The sequence below is a fragment of the Thunnus albacares genome, chromosome 16 (genome assembly GCF_914725855.1).
Source record: "Thunnus albacares chromosome 16, fThuAlb1.1, whole genome shotgun sequence".
NCBI classification, from domain to species: domain Eukaryota; kingdom Metazoa; phylum Chordata; class Actinopteri; order Scombriformes; family Scombridae; genus Thunnus; species Thunnus albacares.
Window position 1 is genome coordinate 23,555,168 of NC_058121.1, and position 25,678 is coordinate 23,580,845.

The following is a 25,678-nucleotide window of genomic DNA, read 5'->3' on the forward strand; positions in this document are numbered from 1 at the left end:
AGTCTTCACCCTAAAATTAATGATTTACGTTAAAGGGGGGACTGTAAACGTGATGACTGTTAACAGATTTACGTCCCCACAACATGAGGAATACCTTGAACACACACACACACACACACACATACACACAGAGTGGGAAATCACCACCTGCCAGACTCTGGTAGAGTTTTGCCCGTGGCTTTTAAGATTGTCTCAGGTAATAAAAAAAAGCGTCTGTAGTAATAATCCTCAGATACAAATCCAAAAAGTACCATTTATTCTTGTTTTCTATGAAGATGCCTGCAGGCAGTGAACAAAAGCAAAAACAAAAATGCTGGCATAAAACTGATGTGTAGAAATTATTCATCGCAATACATTTTTTAAATCACTTAATTATGCAACTGAATTTTGCTGAATATAAAAGCTGTTTTTCAGCAACACCCTCACATTCACACCTGGTATCTGTCCACTCATCGGGTGCATTAAAGGATAACTCTGATGATTTCCTATCTTTTTATTATTGTCAACATATGTCATGTGCAGAGCCAAACTGTTACTGTTTTAAAGCCGTTCCTTTGCCATTGATTGTGTTTTACGATCCCCAGAAAAGCTATTCACAAAAGAGGTCAAACATAACTTAAAAAAAAAACCCAATAGATTTTAATTTATAAGCAAAAAACATCACCACAAATTAACACCAACAAATAATAACAACAGAAGATTGAAGGGCCTGCCAAAATTAACAAAAGGAAGGGAAGACTTCCAGGTCAACCCCACAATGGGTCGTTGGATCTTCCCCTAACCTATACCAGCATTAAAACTAAGCCTAATAGAAACAAAGCCATGAAAAAACAGGACTACCAGACCCATCAGGGTGCAAAGAACCAACAGAAGAAAGGATCTAACTCAAGCCAAGGTTCTTGCCTCCTCTTTATTGGATTTGAGGGGGGGGGGGGGGGCGTGTAACATTGTGTATAGGAAAAATACTTTTTGGGCTAGCGTGCATCATGTGATGAACCTTGAAGTTGTACCTGATGCAGCTACTACGCCAAACTCGCTTCACAGCCCTGCGCCGTTCTTGGGAGGGTTGGTTAGGTCACCACTTCACCAGTAACGTGTTCTACAAGTATCATAACAGTTAACAAATATGCAGGAACACACAAGAAAAATCAATAAATGCTTTATCACCACAAGGTTTTACCATTAAACACAAAGTCATGTCCAGTTAAAACTATCTGGATAAAAAACAAAAATTGCACCAAGAAGAAAGTGAAGCTTTTAAATGAATATCAGAAACTAAACACAGCTATTCTTAATTTAATACACTTTTACTGCTACAGTCTTACTTGATCTTGGACACAAAAATCTGCCCAACATGTTCAAAGGACTTTATCATTCATTCAGACAAAAGTCTGTTTAACAGAAGAGTTATCTAATACTTAAGTACATATTATACCCAGAACCATTTTCTTTTCTTTTTCTTCATTTACACGGTTTTCCATAATTCTTTTAACTTTAAAAAAACGTTTAGGGGACTCAATAAGAGCACAATGTGTCAATGCAGAGGAACTTTTTTGAGCATCTGTAAAGACGCTGTATCTTTAATTTAATCTTTACTCTGTCTTCTCCTTTATTAACTTTACTGCTGTCCACTCTGAGATAATCCTTAATCCATTCATTACTGCTGTGATGACACTGTTTCACTGACTTTACTTCATCTGATGTTATCTTAATACGATTGGACTGAGCCAAGGCCACAAATTACACGATTGTTTCGTGTGCGTGTGTGTGTGTGTGCATGTATGTAAGTGTGTTTGTGTGTTTTCCGTAGCAACATCACGTACTGCAGATTTGTTTTCTGTTGAACAACTACAAACATAGAGGGTATCAAACTAATTATCACCTATTCTCAATTTGTGTCTGGGCGGATATAGTGTGTGTGTATATGTGTGTGTGTGTGTGGTCATGTAAGTGTGTAAACCCTCTAACCATTGATCACGACTGAGTGCAGAAGTCTTTAATTACCTCATTAACGGGAGAATCGTCTCTTCACACAGAGGCAGAGTGGGAATAAAAACTGCCCCCAGGACTTTCTGACTCAGACTGGTTCACCAAAACTAAACTGTCCTCCCAAAAAAAAACTACAAAATCAGTCGTCTCAGCGAGTGCCTCAAAACGACATAAATTTACATTTCAGTGACAGCACCCTCTAGCAGGAATAGTAATTATAATAATGGTAGCAAAAGGAGGAAATTAGGTGACGTTATAGAGAAACCAGAACTGCTGGATTCTGCTCCAGAAGTAAGAAAACCTCATTAAAAATCTCATTAACATGTGAAACTCTGCTAATAAGTAAAATCCAACCTTGAAATAGAACCTTTCTAAACAGTATGTCGTAAGGCTCGATCCATATGTTCAGATAAGGACGAGAGTTTTCTGAAAAACCATCTAATATCATTGTTTATTCAGTATTTATGTTTTTTATTGGCCTTCAACGGACATCGTTTCCCATAAGTCCTAGACGTTTGCGAGCTAAACGTCAAACTTTTTAAGGGTTAAATTTCTGATAGCAGCTGCTGTAGTGGAGCCAAGTTGTCTGAGAAATATGGAAAATAAACTCCAGGCACAAACTTCCTTTTTTTTTCAAAAAGGCCAATGAAAGAAATAATGAATGACTGAGTTACAGAAAGAAGCTAATGGAAAGGAGGCTAGAGACGAAGTAATGTCATAACATTGGCTTAATGTTATTAGAGTTAAACATCAGACTTAAACATGTGAGATCACCGTTCACCTCCTATTTCCAACCGTGAGTTGACATTGAACCACAGCCAAGATACAAGGAGTACCTGCACACTGAATTAGAGCTCCCTTTACTTTATTTGCAACATTTACGACTAATCACAGGTCTTCCTCAGGCAAATACTAATATTTGCAAGTACATAAAAGTAGTCCATAATTAATAAACTTTAATTGAGATCAGCAAATATCTGGTCCAAGAGTATGTAAACAAACCTTAAAATGTTTTCAGTCTGAGAATTCAGTGTCAGTATTTGATACTTGACAGTTTTTGATGATATTATATATATTATATTATTATAAAAATCTACATTATAGATGCTTTAAATCTTGAATCTGAGTATTTCCACATGCACCTGTTGGTGTGCTCAGCTCAGTAAACATTACACCTTCCTTTGTGTAAACTCACACACACCTGCCTCTACAGGTCTCCCTGTGTGTGTTCAGACACCGGTTATAATACAAACAAATACAGATCTAATCCACCTGCACGCACAAAGGACAACACATTGAATGCACATACGGTACACTCATATGCAAATACATCTGAACACACGCTCTTTTATAGTCACATATGCATTTACACATACAAACGGATGTATGAATCCTTTTTCATCCCTCGTTTCCGCTCTTCACCTCCCTCATTCTCCCTCCCGTGTGTTTGTTTAGTCGTAGTCAGTTGTCAGTGGAGCGCTCAGTGAGTTTAAACCATCTGCAACCTCAGACTTTAATATATTCTGGGAGACAGATTATGTTGACGTCAGTTTGATCTAATCTAATTATTCTGTAATTTACCATTTGATTCATTGATGCTATTAAGCCCCTCTTCCAAAGAAACTCACATTTAACGAACTGATAAATATCATGATTGGCGGCGCACAAGGCCATTAAATATCAACATATCAGCCAACAAAACAACAAACAACAAGAAAACACAATTAATTTCAGTAATAAGAAAGTTGGCGGTCAGTCCACCACTTTGTTTCAGACTGAAATATCTCAACAGCTATTGGATGGATTGCCATGAAGTTTTGGCTGAATTATAATAACTTAGCATTAGCATTTTCTTAGCATTTTCAACTGGTCAAACTTTTATTTTGTTTTTTTTAATTTTGGTTTGGTCTGCAAAACTAGTGACATTCCCATCAGCCTCAGCTATACTTAACACACTAAACTGTTGACATGCTAACACACAAAACTAAGATGGTTTAACATCAGTGTGGTAACATTGTCATTGTGAGTATTTTCGGGCATAGTGACGTTAAGGGCTGCCTCTTAAAAGTTGCTGAGTCAACATTTTATCAGTCGCATCACTACCTTTGTTTTTAGCCGCAACATTTTACACACAGAGCGACGCATGGTGACAGCATGACAGGCTGTAAATCATCAGTCTTGTCTTTAAATACATAACTGCGATGGAAACATCCTGCTCGGCTTGTTGAATACAGTAAAGTGAGTTAATCTAATGTTTAAACTGACACGTAGTAGCGTCTCTACTGTCTCCTCCTCTACCACCGCCCAGTGTGACTGAGTCTTCAGCTGACAGCCAGCAGCCAACAGGAGAGACGCTACATGCTGCGTTAAAGCTAAAGACTACGTGTGTTAAGAAAAGTGACTTGCAGCGTGAGTCGGTCACTTTTGAATGAATTCAGCAGCTACGATGCTGCTTGTTGTTTACAACCTCAACGACAAGGCCTTTTGAACTCATTACTGCTCTGATTTGCACTCATGGCTTTTCCAGTTTCACAGTTTCACTTCATCTCTTTATTATCCTGTTATATGTAACTTTCCAGCTTTTCTGGCAGCTAGGCTTCATTATTGGTTCCCTTCTTCAAATGTAAAAACATATAAAATAGTGACTAAATATGTTTTTTTAAGATTATTATTTTAGTTTTAGTTTTATTCTTATCATTCCTGACATTCATTTTATCTTCTTTGCAACTTTCAGCATACACATCATATTTTAAAGCTTTCATGATGTTAGTTGTCATTATCTCTGTGGACGTACCACTCACTCTAAACACAGTCAGAGTTAGTATGAAGTATAAAACTGAGACTCTGAGGTCATGTTTTCCTGTTTCAACAGCAGGTTAAACGCCTCATATTTGCTTTAGATAACATGTTTCCCCCCCTTCGTCTGTCTCACAGCAGCCTGCGTGTTCGTGTGACTCTTAAGATTAATTTCCTGTTTAAATTAAAAGCATCAGTGACATCAGCTCGTCGCTCTCTTTACCTTTCTGTCTTTATTGTTCTGTCTTCCGTCACTTCTCTTATCTTAAATGTTTTGTGTACGCTTCCTCTCATTTTCTCCGCTTGGCTTTCATTTTTGTCCTCGTATTCTCTTTTTCTTCTTTCTTTCTCTCTGTTTCCGCTGTGACTTAATGAGTTTGGTAGTAATAGTGAGACACACACACACACACATAAAGCTGACAGGTGAATGGACTGTTCCACAGAATGGAACACAATAGAAGCTAAATAATTACCTACCATGGAAACTATGGACAAAAGGCACTGCAAGCCTCATTTATACAAACAACATGGTGTCTTTGTCTAACTGGGACAGTCATCTGGTCCCATACGTGCACACACACACACACACACATTTACACTTTCACGTCATCTGAACCTGTGATCACAATCACATGTGAATCTGACGCCTGCTTTTGGAAAAAAAAGTCTATTTCTAACAGTTATTAGAAATGCTGAAGCCTAAATTGTCTTTTTTTGAGAATTTGCTGAGAACGAAGCGTATTATTTTCTCAATTTATTAATACATCATTTTGTCTATAAGATGTTAATAAATAGGAGAAAATGCACATTATAATTTCACAAAGCATATTTCACATTCAAACAGCCCAAAACCCTGAGATACTCCATTTATAGTGAATATAAAACAGAGATGACCATCATATCATCACATTAATGCAGCTGGAACCAGATGATGTTCTTTCTTTTACTTTAAAAAATGACTGATTTAACTTTCTGCGAGTTTTATATTCTTACTATTTTCAACTACAACTACAAATGTTCTTCCTCAGGTTACCTGAGACAGCAGTGTGGGGGGTAACTGACCCTCTTTCATCATTTTATGTAGATTATTGTTACCCAGAACATGCAAAGAAGTTCTAAGGTTACCTTATAACACACATATTCAATAAGCAGACTCCCATCCCAATCTGGACTGATTAATAATTTAATCCGACTGGAAACAAAATGTAATGGCAACCTCACCCAGACCACTTTTGAGCGACACGTTACTGTCACGTCACTATTACTGTCTTCATTTAGCCGCCCGCTAGTTGCCACAGTTAATAAGGTTATTGCGGCCAAACTGTCTTCACCAGGCTGACTGACAGCAGAAATTTACTGAACCAAAATAGTTTGCATGTCAGCTCCACGAGAAGAAATCGACAGTTTGTAATTATTGATTCATTGATACAGTTAATAATTTTATATAGCAGGATACTAGTGTGATTCAAACAGCTGGTCACTCAGATTAAACTTCACTAAATGCGACAGAAACGGACTCAGAGCGTAAAAAAAAAAAACACAGGGGGTTTCCATGAGACTTTTATGGATTCAGTTGGATTGATACATTTAATAAAATGGAAGTGTATCTCTTTCACCATTCAGCTGGTGCTGGAGACGGGAGACTGTCACGTCCTCGCACAGACAGCTGCTCTGATGACTTCCCCCTGTCCCGTCTTGTGCACGAGCACGAATGCCCCCCTGTTGCTGATTGGCTGGAATAGTGTTGTGTGTGCTGTCGGTCCGAGCCGCTTTGTTTCTGTTTCCATTTATAGAGCCTGTGTTGTGTATGAACACTGCGTACACATGTAACAAACAACAAGCAGACCGTGAGGAGATAAAAAAAGTGCACTGAACGATCTTTCTCCAGAATCACTGATTCTACTTTTAACCAGTTGAAGTCGTAATAATCAAAACTCCAGCAGAATCATTTTCAGATCAAACATTTTCAACTACGACTACAGAGAAGAACTCACTGATAAACACTTCCAGCAGTGTCTCTGCCTGCCCATCACACCTTTTTATGCTAAAGTTTAAGGACTTGGTTACACAACAAAGGAGTCTCATCTCCCTTTAACACAGAAATGCTGTTCATGTACAGAGTTCTGGAGTTTTTGTACTAAAATATCATCATGTAATGCAGCCTTACTGGGCCTATGATGCGCTAGAAGTGTATTAAGTGGGCCCCTAAGACTGGAAGTTGATTACTCCTTATAGACTTATAAACTGGACTGAATTCAGGGGACAAAAATTACAAAGGCGGTTCAATTTATTGGCTAGCTAAGTGCTAACAGCTACTGAAAAGTTTCAAAAAACAAGGCATTTTGGAAGTCCTCAGAGATTCATGAACTCAATTTTACTCTCATTGGAAGTTAAATATCATGATAATCATTAATTTTATAGCAATTTATCTTAAATTAAGGCAAAAACAACCAACAATTTTGGCACATTTTTTTCCTGAAAAGACACTTTTAAAACTTTGCAAGATCCTTAAGAGACTGTCAATATTTCTAAACAAATAGTTCCCACTTATAGTCAGTATAACCTTGAGGATTCACTACAGCGGATGTTAACGTCAGTGCTCCCAATAATAATCAGATGCAGTTCACTAAAAAAAAAAACACTTTCTTACGTGTCGTATCGAGCTTCTCACTTTGCTTATGAACAGACTTTTTTTTTCCTCACAGTGTTGAAATCTAAAAAACCGTCTCGTTGCCGTCGACAGTAAATCATCGCTATTGCTCATTTTAATGAAGCCAATCAAGCTCTTAGCTGCAGGATTATTACTCCTGCGTCTTAATGCACTGAATGAGAGAGCTGTGACAGAAATGCATTCATTTCAGTTAAGTTTTTTTTATTGCCACTGCACTTCATTACACTGAAGACATATTGCTCTGCACTGTGGGTGATGAATGACTCTTTTTTTTTTTACTTCATGCATATATTTGTGCATGAGTGAGCTGGTTATACATACGTTTAAACATATATTCATGTATTCAAATAGAATATAGATATAAATAAAAATGTGTATTTTAAAGGTTACTCTCTGGTCTTTTTGACTTATCCCGTCAAGCAGCAACTTAATCACATTTTTACAAGATAACCTCAGTTTTAATAAGATTAAAAACAGCCACATCAGCTGCCCTTTGAGACTGCTCAGGTGTTGGAGGAGTGATGAAGAGACATTTTTACTCTTTTCAGATCCTTACCAAAAACACATAAAGGTCATGTTAAACCTTAAAGGTGTAGCGGTATTTTTAGGACATTGTACTCAGCTCGTCAGGCTCTAAATTAGGCTCAACTTTCATCAGTCTAAAGGCGTCAGTATGCTTCCAATAAAAATGATCACCGAACAGCATCTAAAACATTATAATTGTGTAATTTTCTGAACCAGACAGTCGGACAATCACTTTATGCAGCATTTTTCCAGATTTTTCACTCTTCACACTTCATGTAATCAATTCATTTCGCGAGTGGAACGTAAGGACTGATCACCAGCTGTTTATCTCCTGATATTCTCATTACAGTAGTGGATGAAAACGAGCATTAAGTTGCATTTTCTTTTGCAGATTTTGTGGAAATTCAGTTTAAATTTGAGCTACATTCAGATAAAAATCTGGCACATCACATCTTTGTGGCTTAAACGATTATAAAGAGAAAGGGATATTAAAACAATCTAGAGAATGAGATGATGGAAAAAATAAAGATGACAAAGGAGTAAAAAGGAAAAGGGGAGCAAAAGACTGAGAGAGTGGAAACAGAGAGAGAGAGAGAGAGAGAGAGAGAGAAGGCCAATAAAACACTGCCCACCAACCTCGGCCAGCAGCGGCCAATCAGACTAATTGGAAGACTGTTTCTCTTCCTGGTCTTGATGGAGTGTGTGTGTGTGAGTGTGTGTGTGTGTGTGTGTGTGTGTGTGTGTGTGTGTGTGTGTGTGTGTGTGTGTGTGTGTGTGCGTGTGCCAAAGCCCTGACGCAGCAAACACTCCCTCCAGACTCATCCACTTTGCAAATGTAATTAAATCATTTTCAGAGGGAACACTGCTGCTCCCACTGGGCTCCATTAGGCCTATATTAGTACGAGAGCTGTGGCACACACACACACACACACACACACACACACACACACACACACACACACACACACACACAATAAGTGATGGGTGTCTGGGGAGAGTCCAGCATTGAGAGATATTATATATTGAGTGAGTTGTTAGTGTAAATCATTGCTCACATTCACTTTGCTGCTGTGTACATGTTTGTGTGTGTGTGTGTGTGTGTGTGTGTGTGTGTGTGTGTGTGTGTGTGTGAGAGAGATAGAGTTCTGCAGTACAGACTGATTAACATCCATTCCTAATGTGCAGAGGGAGTTTGTTTCTGGACTTCGGCACTGATTGATGATTCAAACTTTGTAAAAAAAAAACAAACCCTTTTTCTCAATAAGTTGGATCAAGTTGAGTCACAGTCAGACACGACTGAAGTTGATTTATCCTCAAGTCAGGTCGCACAACGTGACGCCAACCCCGTCTCCTAGAAATTACGTTGATGTACTACTAAATCGCAACAGCAAATACGTTATGAAGGAAACATAATGCTGGCCGAATTACTTTTTCTCTCAACATAATGAGGAAATTAATTAACATATTTGGCAAGTCGCAAAAATGTTGATACTGAACATATGAGTGAGATGTTTTTCCTGCTAAAATATCTGATCTTGTATTAGGATATCTGCTGGTTTTTTATGGTTTAGAGGAAAAAAACAGACTAAAAAACAGTGACATGTCTTTACCTTCCTTTTTTTTTTTTACACAATTAAATGTAAAGCAATTTCTATGGATGGTTTGCTTTGGAAAATTTTCACCAATTTTACTCCTTTGTAACAGGGATCTTTAGTTTTCCTTGTGTTTGATATGAAACAGCAGTTTGTGAAATATCTGTGTGTGTGTGTGTGTGTGTGTGTGTTGGTAGGTTCTGGGATTACAGCAGGAACCAGCCTCTTCTGGACACCGTGGAGCATCACTCAGAGTTCGTCTGCGGGTTAGACTTCAACCTGCATGTCCCCAACCAGGTAACACATTCACACACTTGAGTGCCGGTAGTGTGTTGATCAAACACGCTATGAATTGATAGTCTTTAAATTTAGCCAAGCATTACCAATTTGTACTATCTTAACCTTGTGTTCCTTGTTGAGTTGTGTTGTTGGAAACTCCCGTCTCTAAAGGTCACATTACATTTCCGTTGTACAAATATTTGCTCCGTTTCCGATTCACTTCTTGTAAAGCCTGGCTGAGGGGCAAAGTCAAGTGTGTGTTTCCTGTTTTGGTGTGATGTCCAGTCAGCTCTGGTGGTTTCACAGGTCACAGTTCGGTTAGAACTGAAACACTGCTGCACAGAGTTTGGAAATGGGGAAGTTTTTATTATTTTAGTGTGTTTTATCGCCAGTTTTGGTACATTATCACACTACCAAGCTACAAACTGTAGCATCAATCTCATACGATGTTTACACATTCATTACAAGCACATTCATAGAAAATGAACTGGAATCTGGATGTTCTGTAATGTCCTGGAGAATTAACCTCAATACTTTATTTGTATCAAAATGCAGAAAGAAAAAGCAGAGAGAGTTATATATTTCTTTGGATTTCTCTCTGCCCCTCACCTCTTTGTCTTCCTGTCAAGTGTTTCGGCCAACCATCCAAATCTCTGGGTCCATATCCGGTTTCTGTCTGTCTAAGTAGGCCTATTTTCTGTATTTCTTGAAATGGGGCCATCCATCAGTCTGTCTACACATGAGCAGGCTGAGGTTAACCCACACACACACACACTAACACAGGGCTGTCAGTGTTTGAATGTGTTCGGGGTAAAGAAGCAGTGAACTGAAAAGGCCACTCATGTCTAATTCAGTTTTTCGACTAATTTAGACAGGCGGCGTCTCTCTCGCTCTCTCTAACTCCCCTCCAGATGTGTAAATCCAGCAAAGAGGTGAAAATGACAGAGGAGCAGAGTTCAGCTTGAAGTCAGGAGATACATGCGTGGGAAAATACTGACAAAAACCATACTGGGGTTAACGTCCGGATCGGGAAATGAGTGTTGAAATCAGCTGCGTTTGTTTGCAGACTCAGCTGTGACGTAAAAGGAAACACCAAAGAGTGAAGTGAGGTTATCACGCCTACGTCACTGCGTCATTTAAAACTCTTGTGCTCAAAGTTGTTCAAGGAAAAAGTTTGGCTAAACTTCACAACAGCTTCCTAAAACGCCTCAAGCCTTGAACCTTAAAAGAACAAGAGCGGCTTTGCATGTTTTAGCCCATTAACTGCAAATGGTCCATACATTACTGCTGACCAGCGTCCAAACCGTACCATTAATTTTGAGATTGATTTCCTACCTTCCAGGCAGCCGTTGGATTCACTTCAATAATACTTTGAAAATGAACTTCCAGAAACTTGGGAAAGAAGTAGTGAACACAACGCTGACACATCATCAACTTTTAAGTTGATATGTTGAACTTGGTAGCAAACAGTTGCTTATTTCCACATCCAGCAGTTACGGAGCAACTTTATGATTCATTTGGAGTCGTGTTTCTGTCAACCTGGTGAATTTAAGTCCAATATTCACTCTCTTTTAGCTCTGTTTCTGCTCTCTACTAACTCCTGAGGGAAATATCTGGCTGTCTAGCTGCTAATAGCTCCACTTTTTCTTCAGCTAGTCTATAGATAACTGTATCTGATTGCCGTTTGGTGCTGAACAGGTAGTGTATAGTGGGGTTGTCAGAGCTTTTTCTCTGAAAACAGCTGCCAAGGCTGTAACAAGGCTGTAACAAGGCTATAAGAGCACTGAGAATGAACCAAAACAAGCAAAGTTGCAGCCGGACAGCTCTGTAGTTTAGAAAAGTTGAGTAAAAGTTCCTTTCACCTGTTATTTCATTGTCTTTTTGTATGGATCAACACCTAAAAGCAAATTATGAACAATACACCGGCTACCATTTACTCCTTCAGGACAGTGAGACACAATTAAACTTGAGTACATGTTGCTTGTAAGGAATACGACTGTTGATATTTTAGATCCCCTGCAGGCATGTTTTATGACATTAAAAAAAAAAAAAACACTCTACTTTGAATAATAATTTGTGTCTAATATGTTCAAGAGGTGGCTCTAGTCGCTACCATTAAACCATCGCAGAAGAAGAGAACACAACGAGATGATGTCATTAAAAGAGCAGCAGTAAAAGCTCAAATGATGGAAAACATTGTGGAAAATATGATGGAAATATGACATTTGTGTTTGTTTCATGTATTAATTTGAGGAACGTTACAGTCTCCTCCATCGCTCCACACAGATCCGCTGACATTTAAGTCAAATGCATCATGTACGTCGTCATTTATTCACTAAGTCTGTTTACATTTCACTTTGTCACATTTTCCTTTTATCGACTTCTTTTCCCCTTCATTAAAGCAATATTTCTGGATTTTTATGTGCAAATGGGAAATGTGAATGGGAACCCACTTTGAAAAGGGCTTACAGGCGAGAACAAGCACAGACTGTAAAAAATAATGTAGAAACTGTGGTGAGAAAGGACAGAGAGGAGGTTAAAAAAAAAAAAAAAAAGAGACCAAAAATACTGATGCAAGAGGAGGAGAGGAGTCTGATATAACACAGCGGGACAGATAACGTAGCGTCGGCGTGTTTCCAGCAGATTAGTCTGATGTCAGGATTACTAGCCAGGCAGCCATGTTTATGGAAATGATATTCAAGTTCACTCTGAGTTCTTCCAACAAAATGCTAATGCAGCACAACATTTCCCTTCAAATCTCTTCTTTTGGCACAGCTTAACGTTCACCACACCTGCTCACAACACCAACAGTCTACAGCCACACATTCAACGACAGTTCAGTCTGATCTGATTTTAAAAGGTAAAAAGGTTCTCGTGTCAGTGAGCGAGTGAAGAATTCACCTGTTTACAAGATACAAAAAGCATGGCCGAAGCTTTTACAGTAAAAAAATGTGTCTTCGTGAGGATAAAAAACACAGACGGTTCTGGTCAGTGGTCTCCACGGAGAACAAAGAGCTGACTCAGCCAATCACAGTGATGAGGAGAAGGCTGTAGATCCCAGCTGTCATTGTCTCACACACACATACACACACACATATACACACTGATTCACAACATGACCTGCACTGTGACTCTACTCTCATAAAGAAGCACCAGATGTGTTCATTAATATTTTAAGTTTATATTCATGTGTTTGCTTTAATGCTGATGACAAACAACAGGGAGTACAACAGTGACAATATGGTTAGAGAGGATAAAATTAACAATCAATGTACAGACACATAATTTAACTTTAATAAGAGATATTTATATTAATATACAATAGAGAGAAGTTCACACTTGTACTGTATAAACAGAATTGTACATTTGCACATGCATTATTTGCATATATAATACTTTTATATGCAGCTGTAATATTGTATTTCTTCAGTATACTGTTCAGCTATGGCAAACAGCTTTTTTCCCTTTAAATAAATAAATGATTATATTTTATTTGTCGTAACAGTTGAGTCTCAAAGCTTCTCAAAGAACAACAGGCGGTGGATTCAGTGGCTTTCCTGATACTGTAGATTTATTTTGTTTTTTAAGTCTTTGTCTCTACTCCAAAATACTTAAGGACACACTTTATATGGAGAAATACACAAAATTTTGTTTTTGCATTTGTTATACCCAAAAGTCCCCAAATTTCATGTGAACTATGTTGAGTTTTAAAACACCAACAGTGAGCTGGGATTATGGGATTAACATTAATACTAATGATGAAATGGAACCACTAGCCACTGCTAAAACTAGCAACAAGATATACAGTAATATATGTCTTTGATACAGTATAATATTCTAATATTATATATTAGATTGGCTACAACTTTCTTTTTATTATTCAGATATAACTGTGAATTTCCTGTCAATTTATCATATTATTAGAATTTGTTGTATTTTTAAAAGCTTAAGACAAAAAAAAACATAGTGGTGGAAAAAATCAAACAGAGAGAAAGAGACAAACAGAAATGACGGAGAGGCGGAGAGAGAAACAGTGGAAATAGAAGGGGGACTGGTCTGTGACGTCGGTGTAAGTGTCGTTAAAACTGTCAGAACTGTGCGTGTTTCCCTGTAATGACATGTCTGATAACAACACAGCTAACAATACAGCTTATTACTGCCGCTGCCTCACACACACAGACACACACACACACACACAGACACACACACACACACAGACATTCTCAAACATCAACAACACGGACAATATAGCTCATTACTGAATACACACAAACACACACACATGCAGCTCAAACAGCCTGTCAAAAGATTGAAAAGGGGAAACTTGGAGTCAAGCTCGCCCTCTGTGATTGGTTGCCGTGGGAAACTGACTGTTTACCGTGACGTTGTGGGTTCAAGCCCACAACTCACATAAGCACTTCCACCTCACATCATTGTTTGTGTCCTGGAAAAGTCTTTGCTCTGATTTTCCAGCGAGCTATTTCTGCTCACAAGTGAAAACGCTTGATGAAATACATATTCAGAAAATGAAGTCATGTGGTGAAAGAATACATTTTTCAAGCCTGTCTTAAAGCAACAGTCAGGAGCCCAAATGAACATTGAAACATGTTTTTCTTGCTGTAATCATTCCTCATGTTCATACTGACCATTAGAAGATCCCTTCATAATGCACTTACAATGTTAGTGATGGGGGACAAAATCCACAGTCCTCGAAAATGTAGCTGTATATGTAGCTAATATGAAGCTTCAGTCGTCCAAATGTGTCAAATCAAGTATATTTCTTTAAAGTTACAGTCTTTTTAGTGTCAAAGTCCCTCTTTTTGTTACTATAATTCCACCGCAGCTCAACAAGGAAACACTGTCCGAGGAAACACAAAGAGGGAATTTGATGCTACAAAGACTGTAGATGTGGCAGATATCCACTTGATATGACTGAAGCCTCATATAAACTTCAGATAAACTTTTAAATGCATTTTTGCTCAAAATGACTGTTAGGAAACAATGTGGCTTTTGGCCTCCATCACTTACACTGAGAGCACATTTGAAGGGGATCTTTTAACAGCCAGTATGAACAGGAGGAATGATTACAGTGAGGAAAACCTCTTTCACTGTTGATATGGACACCTGACTGTTGTTTTAAGACACCCTTGAAAAATTGTGAACCTGTCCTTTAACGTCAAGGCAATTCTGCAGCAAAAGCAAGTCCATTGGTTCCTACTGAAGATGTAAATCTTCAGTAGTCATTTCCTAAAACAGCTGTAGTTTTTTAGCAAACAAACAGGAGGAAATAGTGCATTTTAAAGGAGACTATTTTCAGTAGTGGGTGAATCCACATTTGATGCTGTAGTGAGCATTTCTGGCAGCAGGACGGTGTGTGTGGGATTGAATCAAAATAAACAGTGTGTGTGTTCACGGTGATGAAGGAACATGTTACCCAGTGCAGCGGTGTGGCTCATTAATATGTGTTTTTAATAGTTTTATAAATCACAATACTCGTTAGTAGATCGATTCATAGTTGGTTTTGGTCTTTTTATAGGATTTGTTGATAATGAGAGAAAAATATAGAATATCACCAGACGTATCCACTGCTAGAAGAGCAGTTTCAGCACCACAGACAGCTCCAGTTCTCCCAACACGTTGTTCAGTCTCTTGAAGGCAGTGAGAAAACAGTATTATCAAATGTAATTTCCAAAACAGTTTTTGTCTGAGGTTAGAGTGTCCTGAAGAAGGTATTCTGGTGCTGCACAGGAGCCCTGGACTACAATTTAAAGTATTGAACCAGTGGTTTTACAAGTTTTAGCTCCTCAACTATAAAGTAAGATTTTAAATTGAACATCGATGTTTTGTTCGCTGTTAAAGTGAAGCTTACACATGAACCAGTGTGTCTCGCTGTTAAAGTCCCCCTCCTCTCAAAAACATGTTTTTCTTCACTTCCTCCCTGGTGTGGTCTCCGGTCTTATCCAGGTTTAGTCACATGTGTCTGATGGATCACCCTCTTTAAGGCTTTGCAGGCCAAACCACACACACACACACACACTTACACACAAAGAGGCCTTTTGCTTTGAGTGTGTGTATGTGTGTTCGTGTGTGTGTGAGAGGAAGAGATAGAATGAGGTGATAGATCATACAGAAATGCAGGATGACAGCCATTCTCAGGTCTGTAGGTTGGTCATTTAAGACAAAATCCTTGTTGTAACTGCCATAGTTACAGTCATACTGCTACTGTAATGCGTGATGCTATGTGTGGTGCAGTATTAGTACAATGGTAGTACAGTATAAAGTGCTATTTGTGGTGCCAATACAGTACCATAAATACCTTTTTTATATAAATATATTTTATTGGCATTTTAGGGATCATCACAAAATAGAACAGTGACATGAATCGCTCCAATATCGAACCCGTCAAACTCTTAACATAAGTGATCAGGGGCTGCCAATGAATGTAAAATTCCGTCTGTCGAACCACGTATGGAGTATTTGATCTTTTCTAACTCCAAAACAGACATTGTCTCATGTAGCCATGAAGTAGGTGATTGGGGCAATGGTTTCTTCCATGATAAAAGTATTCTCTGACGGGCTGTTAGAAAGGTAAATCAGATTATATTTGCTTGTTTTATTGATATGTTTTTGCCAGTTTTGGGTACACCAAATATAGCAATCTGTTGGGATGGTTCTATTACTTGTTCTAATACTACTGAAATCACTCTGAAATAAGACTTCCAGTACTCCCCCAGTCTTGGACACGACCAAAACATATGAGTGAGATTACAAGGAGCCTGTGAATATCTGTCACAAGTGTCAGCCATATTCGGATATATCTTGGCAAGTCTAGATTTACTGTAGTGTGCCCTGTGAACTATTTTGAATTGTATGAGTTGAAATTTTGCTCAAGATGAAGAAGATTTTATTTATTCCACTGCCTTAGTCCACCGATTGTCAGACATGATAATGCCCAGTTCTGTTTCCCATTCTGTTTTAATCTTCAGCAAAGCCTCATATCTGGAGCTACGCGGTCATATAAAAACAAAATATGCTGCCTTGTCACTTTTGTCACTAGCAAGAGGTTATCAATCCGTGAAGAAGGTGGGGCATCTGGATAAGTAGATGTGTTTGATTTGTGGAATTGCTTAATTTGAAAGTACCTGAAGAGGGCAGATTGCTGTAAGTTGAAGGCAGTACACAGGTGAGCAAAACTGGAGAATGTGCCTTTTCTGTAGAAATCCCCAATTGTGCTAAGGCCTTGTCTGTCCCAAAGAGAGAATCTGGCATCAATCTCATTGGTTACTGCTGGAGTTCGCTGCTTCGCTAATGTTAGCCTCTGGGTGATAATGTTGAAAGTATTCACAATATACTTCACGTTGGTCTTGCAAAGGTAATTACTGAGTCATTAAAGTAAAAAAAAAAAAAAATTGGTATTTGTGAATCAAGTTAGAATCGTAGAAGATAAAAATTGCGATTCTTCTCTGTGAATCCTTTTTTTTTTCACCCACCCCTACCATATCAGCCTATTTAGAAATCAATATGTTGACATAAAAAATTAAACCATCAGGAGAGGAAGACCCCATAAAAGCTCATCAAATGGGCTGTTGTAATGTCAGCTACAGGTAGGTACTGCTACTCTCTTTAGCCTATATTTGTTTACATTTCGTCAAAATGCCTCCATTAATAGTCTGCTGAAGTAGCTATTAGCAGCTCCTGTTTGCAGTGTAGCCATTGATGTACAGACAACTATTACTGGATCACTTTGATGATTCTTTTAGCTGCAGGTATTCTGTTGTAAATTAAAGCACTACAGGACACTGATATTGTGTACAGAGGAAGAAGTATTCAGTACTTGGGAGTCTGCATGTTTGTGAGATTTTAAAGCCGTAAAATTAAAAATCGTCACTTAAGGTTGTTTCTGCTGCTAACCTGAGCGGCTGATGTGTCCCAGAGCTGTCACTCAAAACACTGTTACCATGACAACTCAACACTGTACTGTCCTGTACTGTTTGACCGCTTTGTGCCTTTCCCCTATGAGTACATATCTGCCACAAGCTTATTAGTGTTTTAATTGTTTCCTCATTAATCTGTCCTTCATTATTTGAAATAAAAAAGCCTTTTAAGGAGGCATTGAACATTCATCAGACTTTGAACTTTCTGTCCCGCTTTGTTTTCCCTTTAGTCTTGTGTTCCTCTTCCCCTCCTCGTTACACATCTCGTCATTTCTCTTGCTCTCTCTCTATGTGCTTTGCTGCAGTCTTGGCCGGTGTGTGAGCCTTTCCATTACAGCCGGCTGTAAAAGTTAATTAAAGAAAGGCATTCCTCTTCTCAATGGCTGACTCACCGCTTCACTTACTTTGCTTACTCATGCCCTGAAAGGCCCTTCAGCTTGTTGAATCACTAATTTAAAGATCCCATCAGGAGCACAAAAGGAGCAGAAGGGAAGCCCGGAGTCAGGAGAGAGGGTGTTGACGCTGCAAAACAAGCACAGAGTTCCCAAGTCAAGGGTCAGAACAAAAATGGAGTGCGTATTCAAGATCTTCGGTTTCAGGGTCAGCACTCACCTCAGAGCCACAATCCAAAACAAAAAAAACACATTAAGGACGCTTTCAAACCTTTCTAGCTCAGGCTGGTTGAAGGGGTTTTTCCTACATGGTACGATTTGTTTGGGCACATCTGAACACAGCAATCGTACTCTGACCAAAATAACCGCACAGAGATCCTTTGGAGGAAGTGTGTTGAGAACGTGATCTGATCTCCACCTGACCCAACTACAAGCCTGCAAGTTTGACAGGTGCATTTTTAGCCTGGAGCCAGCTGTGGGTTCAGCACATAACCATTATATAAAGATGGACATAGCGAGGCATGACGTCACCCATTGGAGCCGGTTTGAAGCCCAGATCGTACTGTAATCAAGTTATATTAAACTTAGTGAAATATTGTGACAATAGTCCGACTAAGTGCCAGTCGTGGAGTCGGGGAGATCAGAAAGTGAGCCAACTTTCAATCACAACTCTCAATCAACGCCCACACGGCAGACATCAAAGCCTACATTAAGTCTTCAAATCTTACTAATGGAGCAATCATTAGCAAAATGACCACCAGCACACTTATTAGAGGGCTTGCATTTAGAGATTGAGACCATAATGACTCCTCGAAATAAATGATTCACTCTACAGAGAAGTTGAGGCTTTTTGAATGGGAGCATCTAGCAGCCGTCGGTGGCACTTTAAGGTGCTTCAGCCTCAAGACGTGGCAGCTGATACTTGGTTCGGTGGCACAGAGGATTGCCACCCACCAAAGTACACATATTTTTCTCTTTTCTGACGCTGCTGCTGCAGTTTGTCCATTACAAACTGTTTCCACTTGTCGCTGTGTTATTCCGGTAAAAACTATGCAGTATCAGTAATAGCCGCTGCAGATGATTGATTGAGTGGATGATTGTCAGTCAGTCATTGTCCATGTTTGTTTGTCCATCAGTTTCAAATGAATTTTATGAAAATTATCAATACATGAAGGGAATTCTTCCACTTGTTTTTTCATCACACCAGCAGCATGGATGGTATTATTATATTGGTCAGTTGGTCCACTTTTGTTCAAACTGAAATATCTAATTATCCAACTATTGTATGGATTGTCATGAATTTTGGTCAGACATTAATGGTGAATCATAACAATTTTTTGACTACTAAACCCTTGACTTTTCATTTAGCGCTTATCCAGTGAAATATCTTACTAACTACATGAACTGGCTCATGAATTACTCAAAGCTTTGTGGCTTTGTACGTGGCTGAAGACTTTTTGTGTTGTTTACCACCGGAGTGTCGCCTTTTTCCTGAATTTATTTATCTGGAAACAAACATATTTCATTCCTTTTTCTTGAGGCAGAGCACCCATCTGAAATTCTGCACAGGATATTTAATAAAAATTTATTATGGTGATAAAGACACATTTGTTGCAAATTTGTTGTACACGAGCATAATATGCAGGAAAAGGTTTGAGGATGTTGCAGGTTGTCCAGCAGCTTCAGTGTTGTTCATTGTAGCTGACAGTAAGAAACAGGATTTCTCCCAGTTCGGATTCAAACCATTGATCATGTATTCATAATCCCATTTCCCCAACCAGCAGGCTGCAGCTGCCCGTGCTGGTTCACTGTTTATCCAAATAGACACAAAGTGAGTTCCAACAAGTGTGAAGGCATGAACCATAAAGCGTCTTTATATTCCTGAGGGAGGAAATGAAGTGGAACCAGTGTTTTACTTTGAAAGCTGAGAGCAGAGTTCAGACCCATCAGTTGGTTTGTGTTCTGCAGCCAGAAGAGACGACGGGGACGACTGTGTGTCATTCAGATGATAGCCACGTCCACACAGAGGCATGTCATTCAGATGATAGCCACGTCCTGCCTGATTATAGAGCAAAGAGAGGAAGGTGGAGACACAGCTGTACTGTCTCCTCCACTGCTTATTCTGAAATGTCTGTTTACCTGCAAAAGAAATCTCTTCTTAAAATATACATTTTATCACAGATAATGGTTTTAATTGTTTTTTACTTGATTTATTGTTTATTTTACTGGAATTTCTCCAACTGAAAGACTGTTTTTAACTTGGTTTTGAAAATGTGAAAGGCAGTGTGTGTGATTTTGCACATCATACGAAAACAAAATTTTCAATAATTGCATTAATTTGATATATCATTCAGCCCTACACCAAACTGCATCCAAGTTGTAAAAAAGTCAAACAAAACAATACTTATTATTTATTTAATTAACAATAATTTAGTGATTAGTTTGTAGTATTGGTCTGTGCCAATCCTTTCAACTAGTGCTGTAACAAATACTTTTAACATTGAAAATGAATTTGCCAAAAAGTTTGATAATTTAATTAATCATTTAAATCATTCATTGATCAAAAATATCAAACATTCTTTTTCATTTGCTGCTTTTGACATTTGAAAGATGTCTTGTACTTGTGATCGTTATGCACTATTTTCTCACAAATATATAAAAATAATTACTATGAATTATATATATATTTTTATTTTTATGATTTATTAAACTATGAAAAGTGCCTCACTGAGATTAAGCCACACCACAAACTAATATTAAAACAGATCAATATAAAGATATTGAAAATAATCATTGTTTTCAACCTTATTTTCCAAAAACCTACTGTCACAAATGATATTACATGGTTTTACTGTTGTAACATTTTTTTTACCTTCTGGACAACATGATTATAGGTTAATGCACATCTGCTTTTTTTTAATGGTGAATGATGAAAGTGAAATTATAATTGACAGAAAAGAATAAGTTTGCCCTTGTGACTCCTCTTGAGCTCTGTAAGGCAGAAAAGAAAGGGAGACGGTTAAAAGACAAACTTTAGTCTCAAGAGCGGACACCGGCAGCCAGTCAGCCATCTCTCTAAGCATCTTTGTCCCAGACCTGGTAATGGAAGTAATTTTGGTGAAACACTTTGATGTATGTCTGCATCAGAAGGAGAAGGAGTGCCGAACGTCTCGTCTCCCGGCTGTCTGTCCTCCCCGAGCGCCCACACTTCACCTGTAGCACAGAGAACACAGGGGTTCAGGTTATTTCAGCTGAAAGCTCGAGTGTAATTGCACTTAGAAAACAAGACCGCACTCTGGTCTCTGCAGAGACACTGTGTGTGTTTTCATCCAGCTCTCTCCTCTACAATCACTTTTTGTTCTAATGCAGTAGGGAGCATTTTGTTTTTGTAAAACATCTTTTCACTGGATTGTGGTGTGTTTCTGTCTGCTTGTGTCTACTGGGATGCAACTAATGACTCTTGTCATTATTAATTAATAAATTGATAAATTTTTTGCGCTATAAAAAGTTAGAAAATACTGAAAAATGTCTTGTTCCCAGATTTTAAGGTAACAAATTGTTTGACAAAACTCTAAACTGTCCAAAACCCAAATATATATATACACACATATACACATATATGTGTGTGTATATATATATATATATATATATATATATATATGTATGGGCTGGAAGTCCCAAGGTCAGAATGGAAGACACCTCCTAAGGTGGTTGAGAATGACCAGGCTAAGATCGTGTGGGACTTCCAGATCCAGACTGACAAGCTGGTGATGGCTAACCAACCGGACATCGTGTTGATTGACAAACAACAGAAGAAGGCAGTAGTGATAGACGTAGCAATCCCAAGCGACAGCAACATCAGGAAGAAGGAACACGAGAAGCTTGAAAAATACCAAGGGCTGAGAGAGGGGCGAGAAAAGATGTGGGGAGTGAAGGCAACAGTGGTACCAGTGGTAATTGGAGCACTGAGGAGAGTAGCTCCAGCAGATTCCAGGTACAACATCTGAGGTCTCTCTCTCTCTCTCTCTCTCTTCCTATATGTATATTTTAATGTATGAACTGTATTAACATCGATTCTTGATGCTTTGGTAATATTGTTGTTGTGACATTCATGCCAATAAAGCAAATTTAAATTGAATTGAATGCGCACATACTTGACTGTCCAACGATGGAGAGCAGAATTGTCCTGACTGTCACAAGTGTAAAAGGAAGAAGAAGAAGAATATTTACGAAACGAAGTACCCAAAAAGTTAGCTATTTGAGGTAAGCTAAACATGTCTTTGGGAACATAACATTGACATCAATCTTTCCTGTTTTACGTAAAGTTAGCGTTAGCAATTAATGCTAGTTAGCTTTAGCTAGCCAACCTAGTAATTATGCTACTTGTTTAGTCCAGATAAGATATGAATACGCTTTTGTTTATTGTATTACACTTTATAACAGCCTGTTACCCTGTTACTGCACAGTTATCTTTCTGCATCATATGCAACAAGTGACATTCTGGGGATGGTAGATGAAAAAAGGCTGAATTTATATACAATCACATTTGTTTACCGAAATAAATTAAATTATTGTCACCAACAGGGGCATTGGAGATGGCCAAACTAAAATAATGAGCCAAGATGGATCGACATAAGATTGAACACCTTGAGGACTGCATTAAATACCTGGAGGAGGCCAACATGGAGCTGAAAAATGACAAGGACTTCCTACTTGCCCAAATTAAGGGTGCCCCCGGGGTGCCTACATTTACTGGTACAATGGCAATACAATTAATATTATTCATACAGTACTAGACGTTCAGGGATGGACTAAATGTTCAGGGAAGTCATGGAAGAGAGAGCTAAATAAGCTGGTTTTCAAGAGCAGAGTGTCAGGATAGATAACAAGAGCTAATCTTCATTGCATTGTTTAAACACACTTGGGATATCCACTTGATTGGAAACGTGTTTCCACAATGCAGGGAATTGTGATAGTGCCACTGTTTACTTTTCCTCCTATTTCCTCCTCTGTCTGACTTGCTGCATCTCCTTTCTGTTTGAGGTGCAGGCATTCATCACAGCATACAGCGCAAAAGTTTAGCTAGGTTCAACATTGGGTGCAAGCTCACTGAGGGGAGCGTTTCACTCGGCACAGCGGAAAGCCCTCATTGTGGAGCCATTGGAAATAATGGATTTAATGGCGCAAAGATGGAGTTAGGGTCAACAAAATGATGAAAAAGTAATTTCAGGAGGAAATTTCAGATATGAGTTGTCAATCCCTTTAAGTGGCTTTCAGAATGCAGTAACTCCACTTCTGCACCCTGAAATCCATTATTTCCAGTGACATGCGCTTCCAATGGCACTCTAGTCTGCTTTCAAAAAGGAAAGGACTTACAGGAAGACTTGTGCATTTTAATAGGGAACTGTTGCTTTAATCAATAACTACAGTGAGAGCATTATAAAACTCATTATCTGTAATAAAACAAAGTCTGTTTTAGGACATGTTCTTCCGTGAAACACCTCGATGCTTTCAAAAACTCAAGACAGTACCCAACATTGAAAAAGGCAGCTTTTTATGTTTTTGAGCTTTGCTTACTTACACACCTCTCTGCTCGTCCACCTAACCCCCCATAACACCCTTCTTCTCACAGGCTCTAGAAAGACTTCATTCATCTTCACCTTCAACATTTCCCTCCCCCCCCTCTTCTTCCTCAGACTCCAGCTCCTCATCATCCTAAGAAGAAGACAAGAAGTAGAAAAAGAAGAAGTCCATGAAACTCACTGATTCACACAGTTGTTCAAGAGGTAAGCACAGGCATTGATCATCTTTATAATCAGATGGTTTCTTACCCTTAAGTTACCCACAACTGTCTTCTATGGTTCATATTTGTATGAAAAGCAGCTACTAACATGGGCTAAGTTAATAATAAACAGAGAGGGCCTAAGAGTTGCTACGTTATGTCCGTGTCCCACATTGATTGTTATATTTTAGTGTTCACTCTAAAAATCAGTGTTTCAGATCTCTGCAGCCCTGTTTAATAGCTACCTCACTCTCCTCAGGTTATGCTGTGTTCTCTTCTGGTTATGTTAGATATATTTAGCCTTTGAAGCAGATAAGAAAGGAATCTACTTACCGTGCTGGCTCACTGTGCATCGTCCACCCAGGCTGGTTTTGTTAGATATAGCCTCTGAGGCAGGTAAGAAAGGACAGTACTTGCTGTGCTGGTTCACTGTGCATCCTCCTTCCAGGCTGTTGAGGCAGAGGCAGATAGGAAGGGAGCTAAATCTAATATGACCAGCCTGGAAGGAGGATGCACAGTGAATCAGCAGGGTAAGTAGAATAGTTTCTTATCTACTAGTACTACCTGTAGGGTGCCAAATCAACAATGCATGCCTGAAAATAGATGCTAACAGAGTTTTTTTATTTGTTTTTCTTAATTTTTTGTTAAGTGACCACGGCAGATGGATGTCATCCACTGCTGCGAGAAAGCCCTGAGGAGATTCATCGAGTTTGGAGCTATGAAAAAAGAACTTCGCCGAGATTAACATTGACTGCAACACATTTGCATGAACAGCTGTAATTGCTGAGCTAGTGATCACATTTCCAGACACCTTCAAGGAGCTGCTCCCCAGAGACGAAGATAATGAAAAGATCTCCCAGTTCGCTGAGCGCTGCAGGAGGGCGATAACAAAGGAGAGAGCTGAAATGATCACAGCAAAGAAAAAAAGTGGAAAAAACCTCCCAGTAATGTATAAATACACTTAAGAATGTTTGGAAAGACAGTTTTTTTCTTTTAAAGAACAAGTAATCCTGTTTTTGTTGTTGTTGTTGTTGTTGTTTTCAAAAGTACAAAATGTACATACTGAGAATATGTCAGAACCCTCTGTTTGAGGAAGAACAAGTGTATTGTTGTGCAAATACATAAAGGAAAAACTATCTCTTGACTTGTCTATTGTTTTTGTTAAGGTATTTAAAAGTATTTGACAGTGTAATAACATTGATCATCATGTTTATGTCATAGCAGGCCTAATTATCATTATGTGGTTATGTTGTCTTGATTAATGTCAAGCTGTCGTAACAAAGACATCTCAAACAATGTCAAGTTTGCATTAAAAATTACATAATTGACCAAATGACACTTAATGACAACAGTCCTAAATATTCATAAAGATTCCTTCATGTTCATGACAGGTGTTACACCCCTTCAAATAAAGTGTTACCCTGTTAATTTTCTGTTGATTGCTTAATCTATTATTATAGACTAAATTGTGTCAATATTGGGTTTTTTTTTTATAGTTTTCAGTTTATACTGACTACATACAGAAAGAAAATATACATACACAAACAATCCAGGGGTTATGTTCCATTGATATGAACGGCTTTTTACTATAAATTAGTAGGTGACTTACTTTCCAACAACATTTTTTCCACTTATATTGCCAAAAAGAAGGAAAGGTACTACTGTTGGTAAGGTGCCATTGAGCAAAGCACTTGCGCTCTCAACACCTCCTCGTCTCT

General features: G+C 38.5%; 1 protein-coding gene and 1 long non-coding RNA gene across 6 annotated transcripts in view; both read left to right on the forward strand.

Annotated features, from left to right (window-relative positions):
* The window catches only part of pex7 (peroxisomal biogenesis factor 7), a 60,948-nt gene that overhangs the window by 34,125 nt on the left and 1,145 nt on the right, over positions 1-25,678 (forward strand). For all 5 annotated transcript variants that reach the window (XM_044377471.1, XM_044377470.1, XM_044377468.1 and 2 more), the window contains exon 10: positions 9,771-9,870. In XM_044377471.1, coding sequence (XP_044233406.1) covers positions 9,771-9,870 — 100 coding nt within the window. The remainder of the gene's footprint in view (positions 1-9,770; positions 9,871-25,678) is intronic.
* On the forward strand, positions 22,209-25,564 carry LOC123000034. Its single transcript, XR_006407877.1, has 2 exons — positions 22,209-23,964; positions 24,610-25,564. It is a non-coding gene; the product is annotated as an uncharacterized LOC123000034 (long non-coding RNA).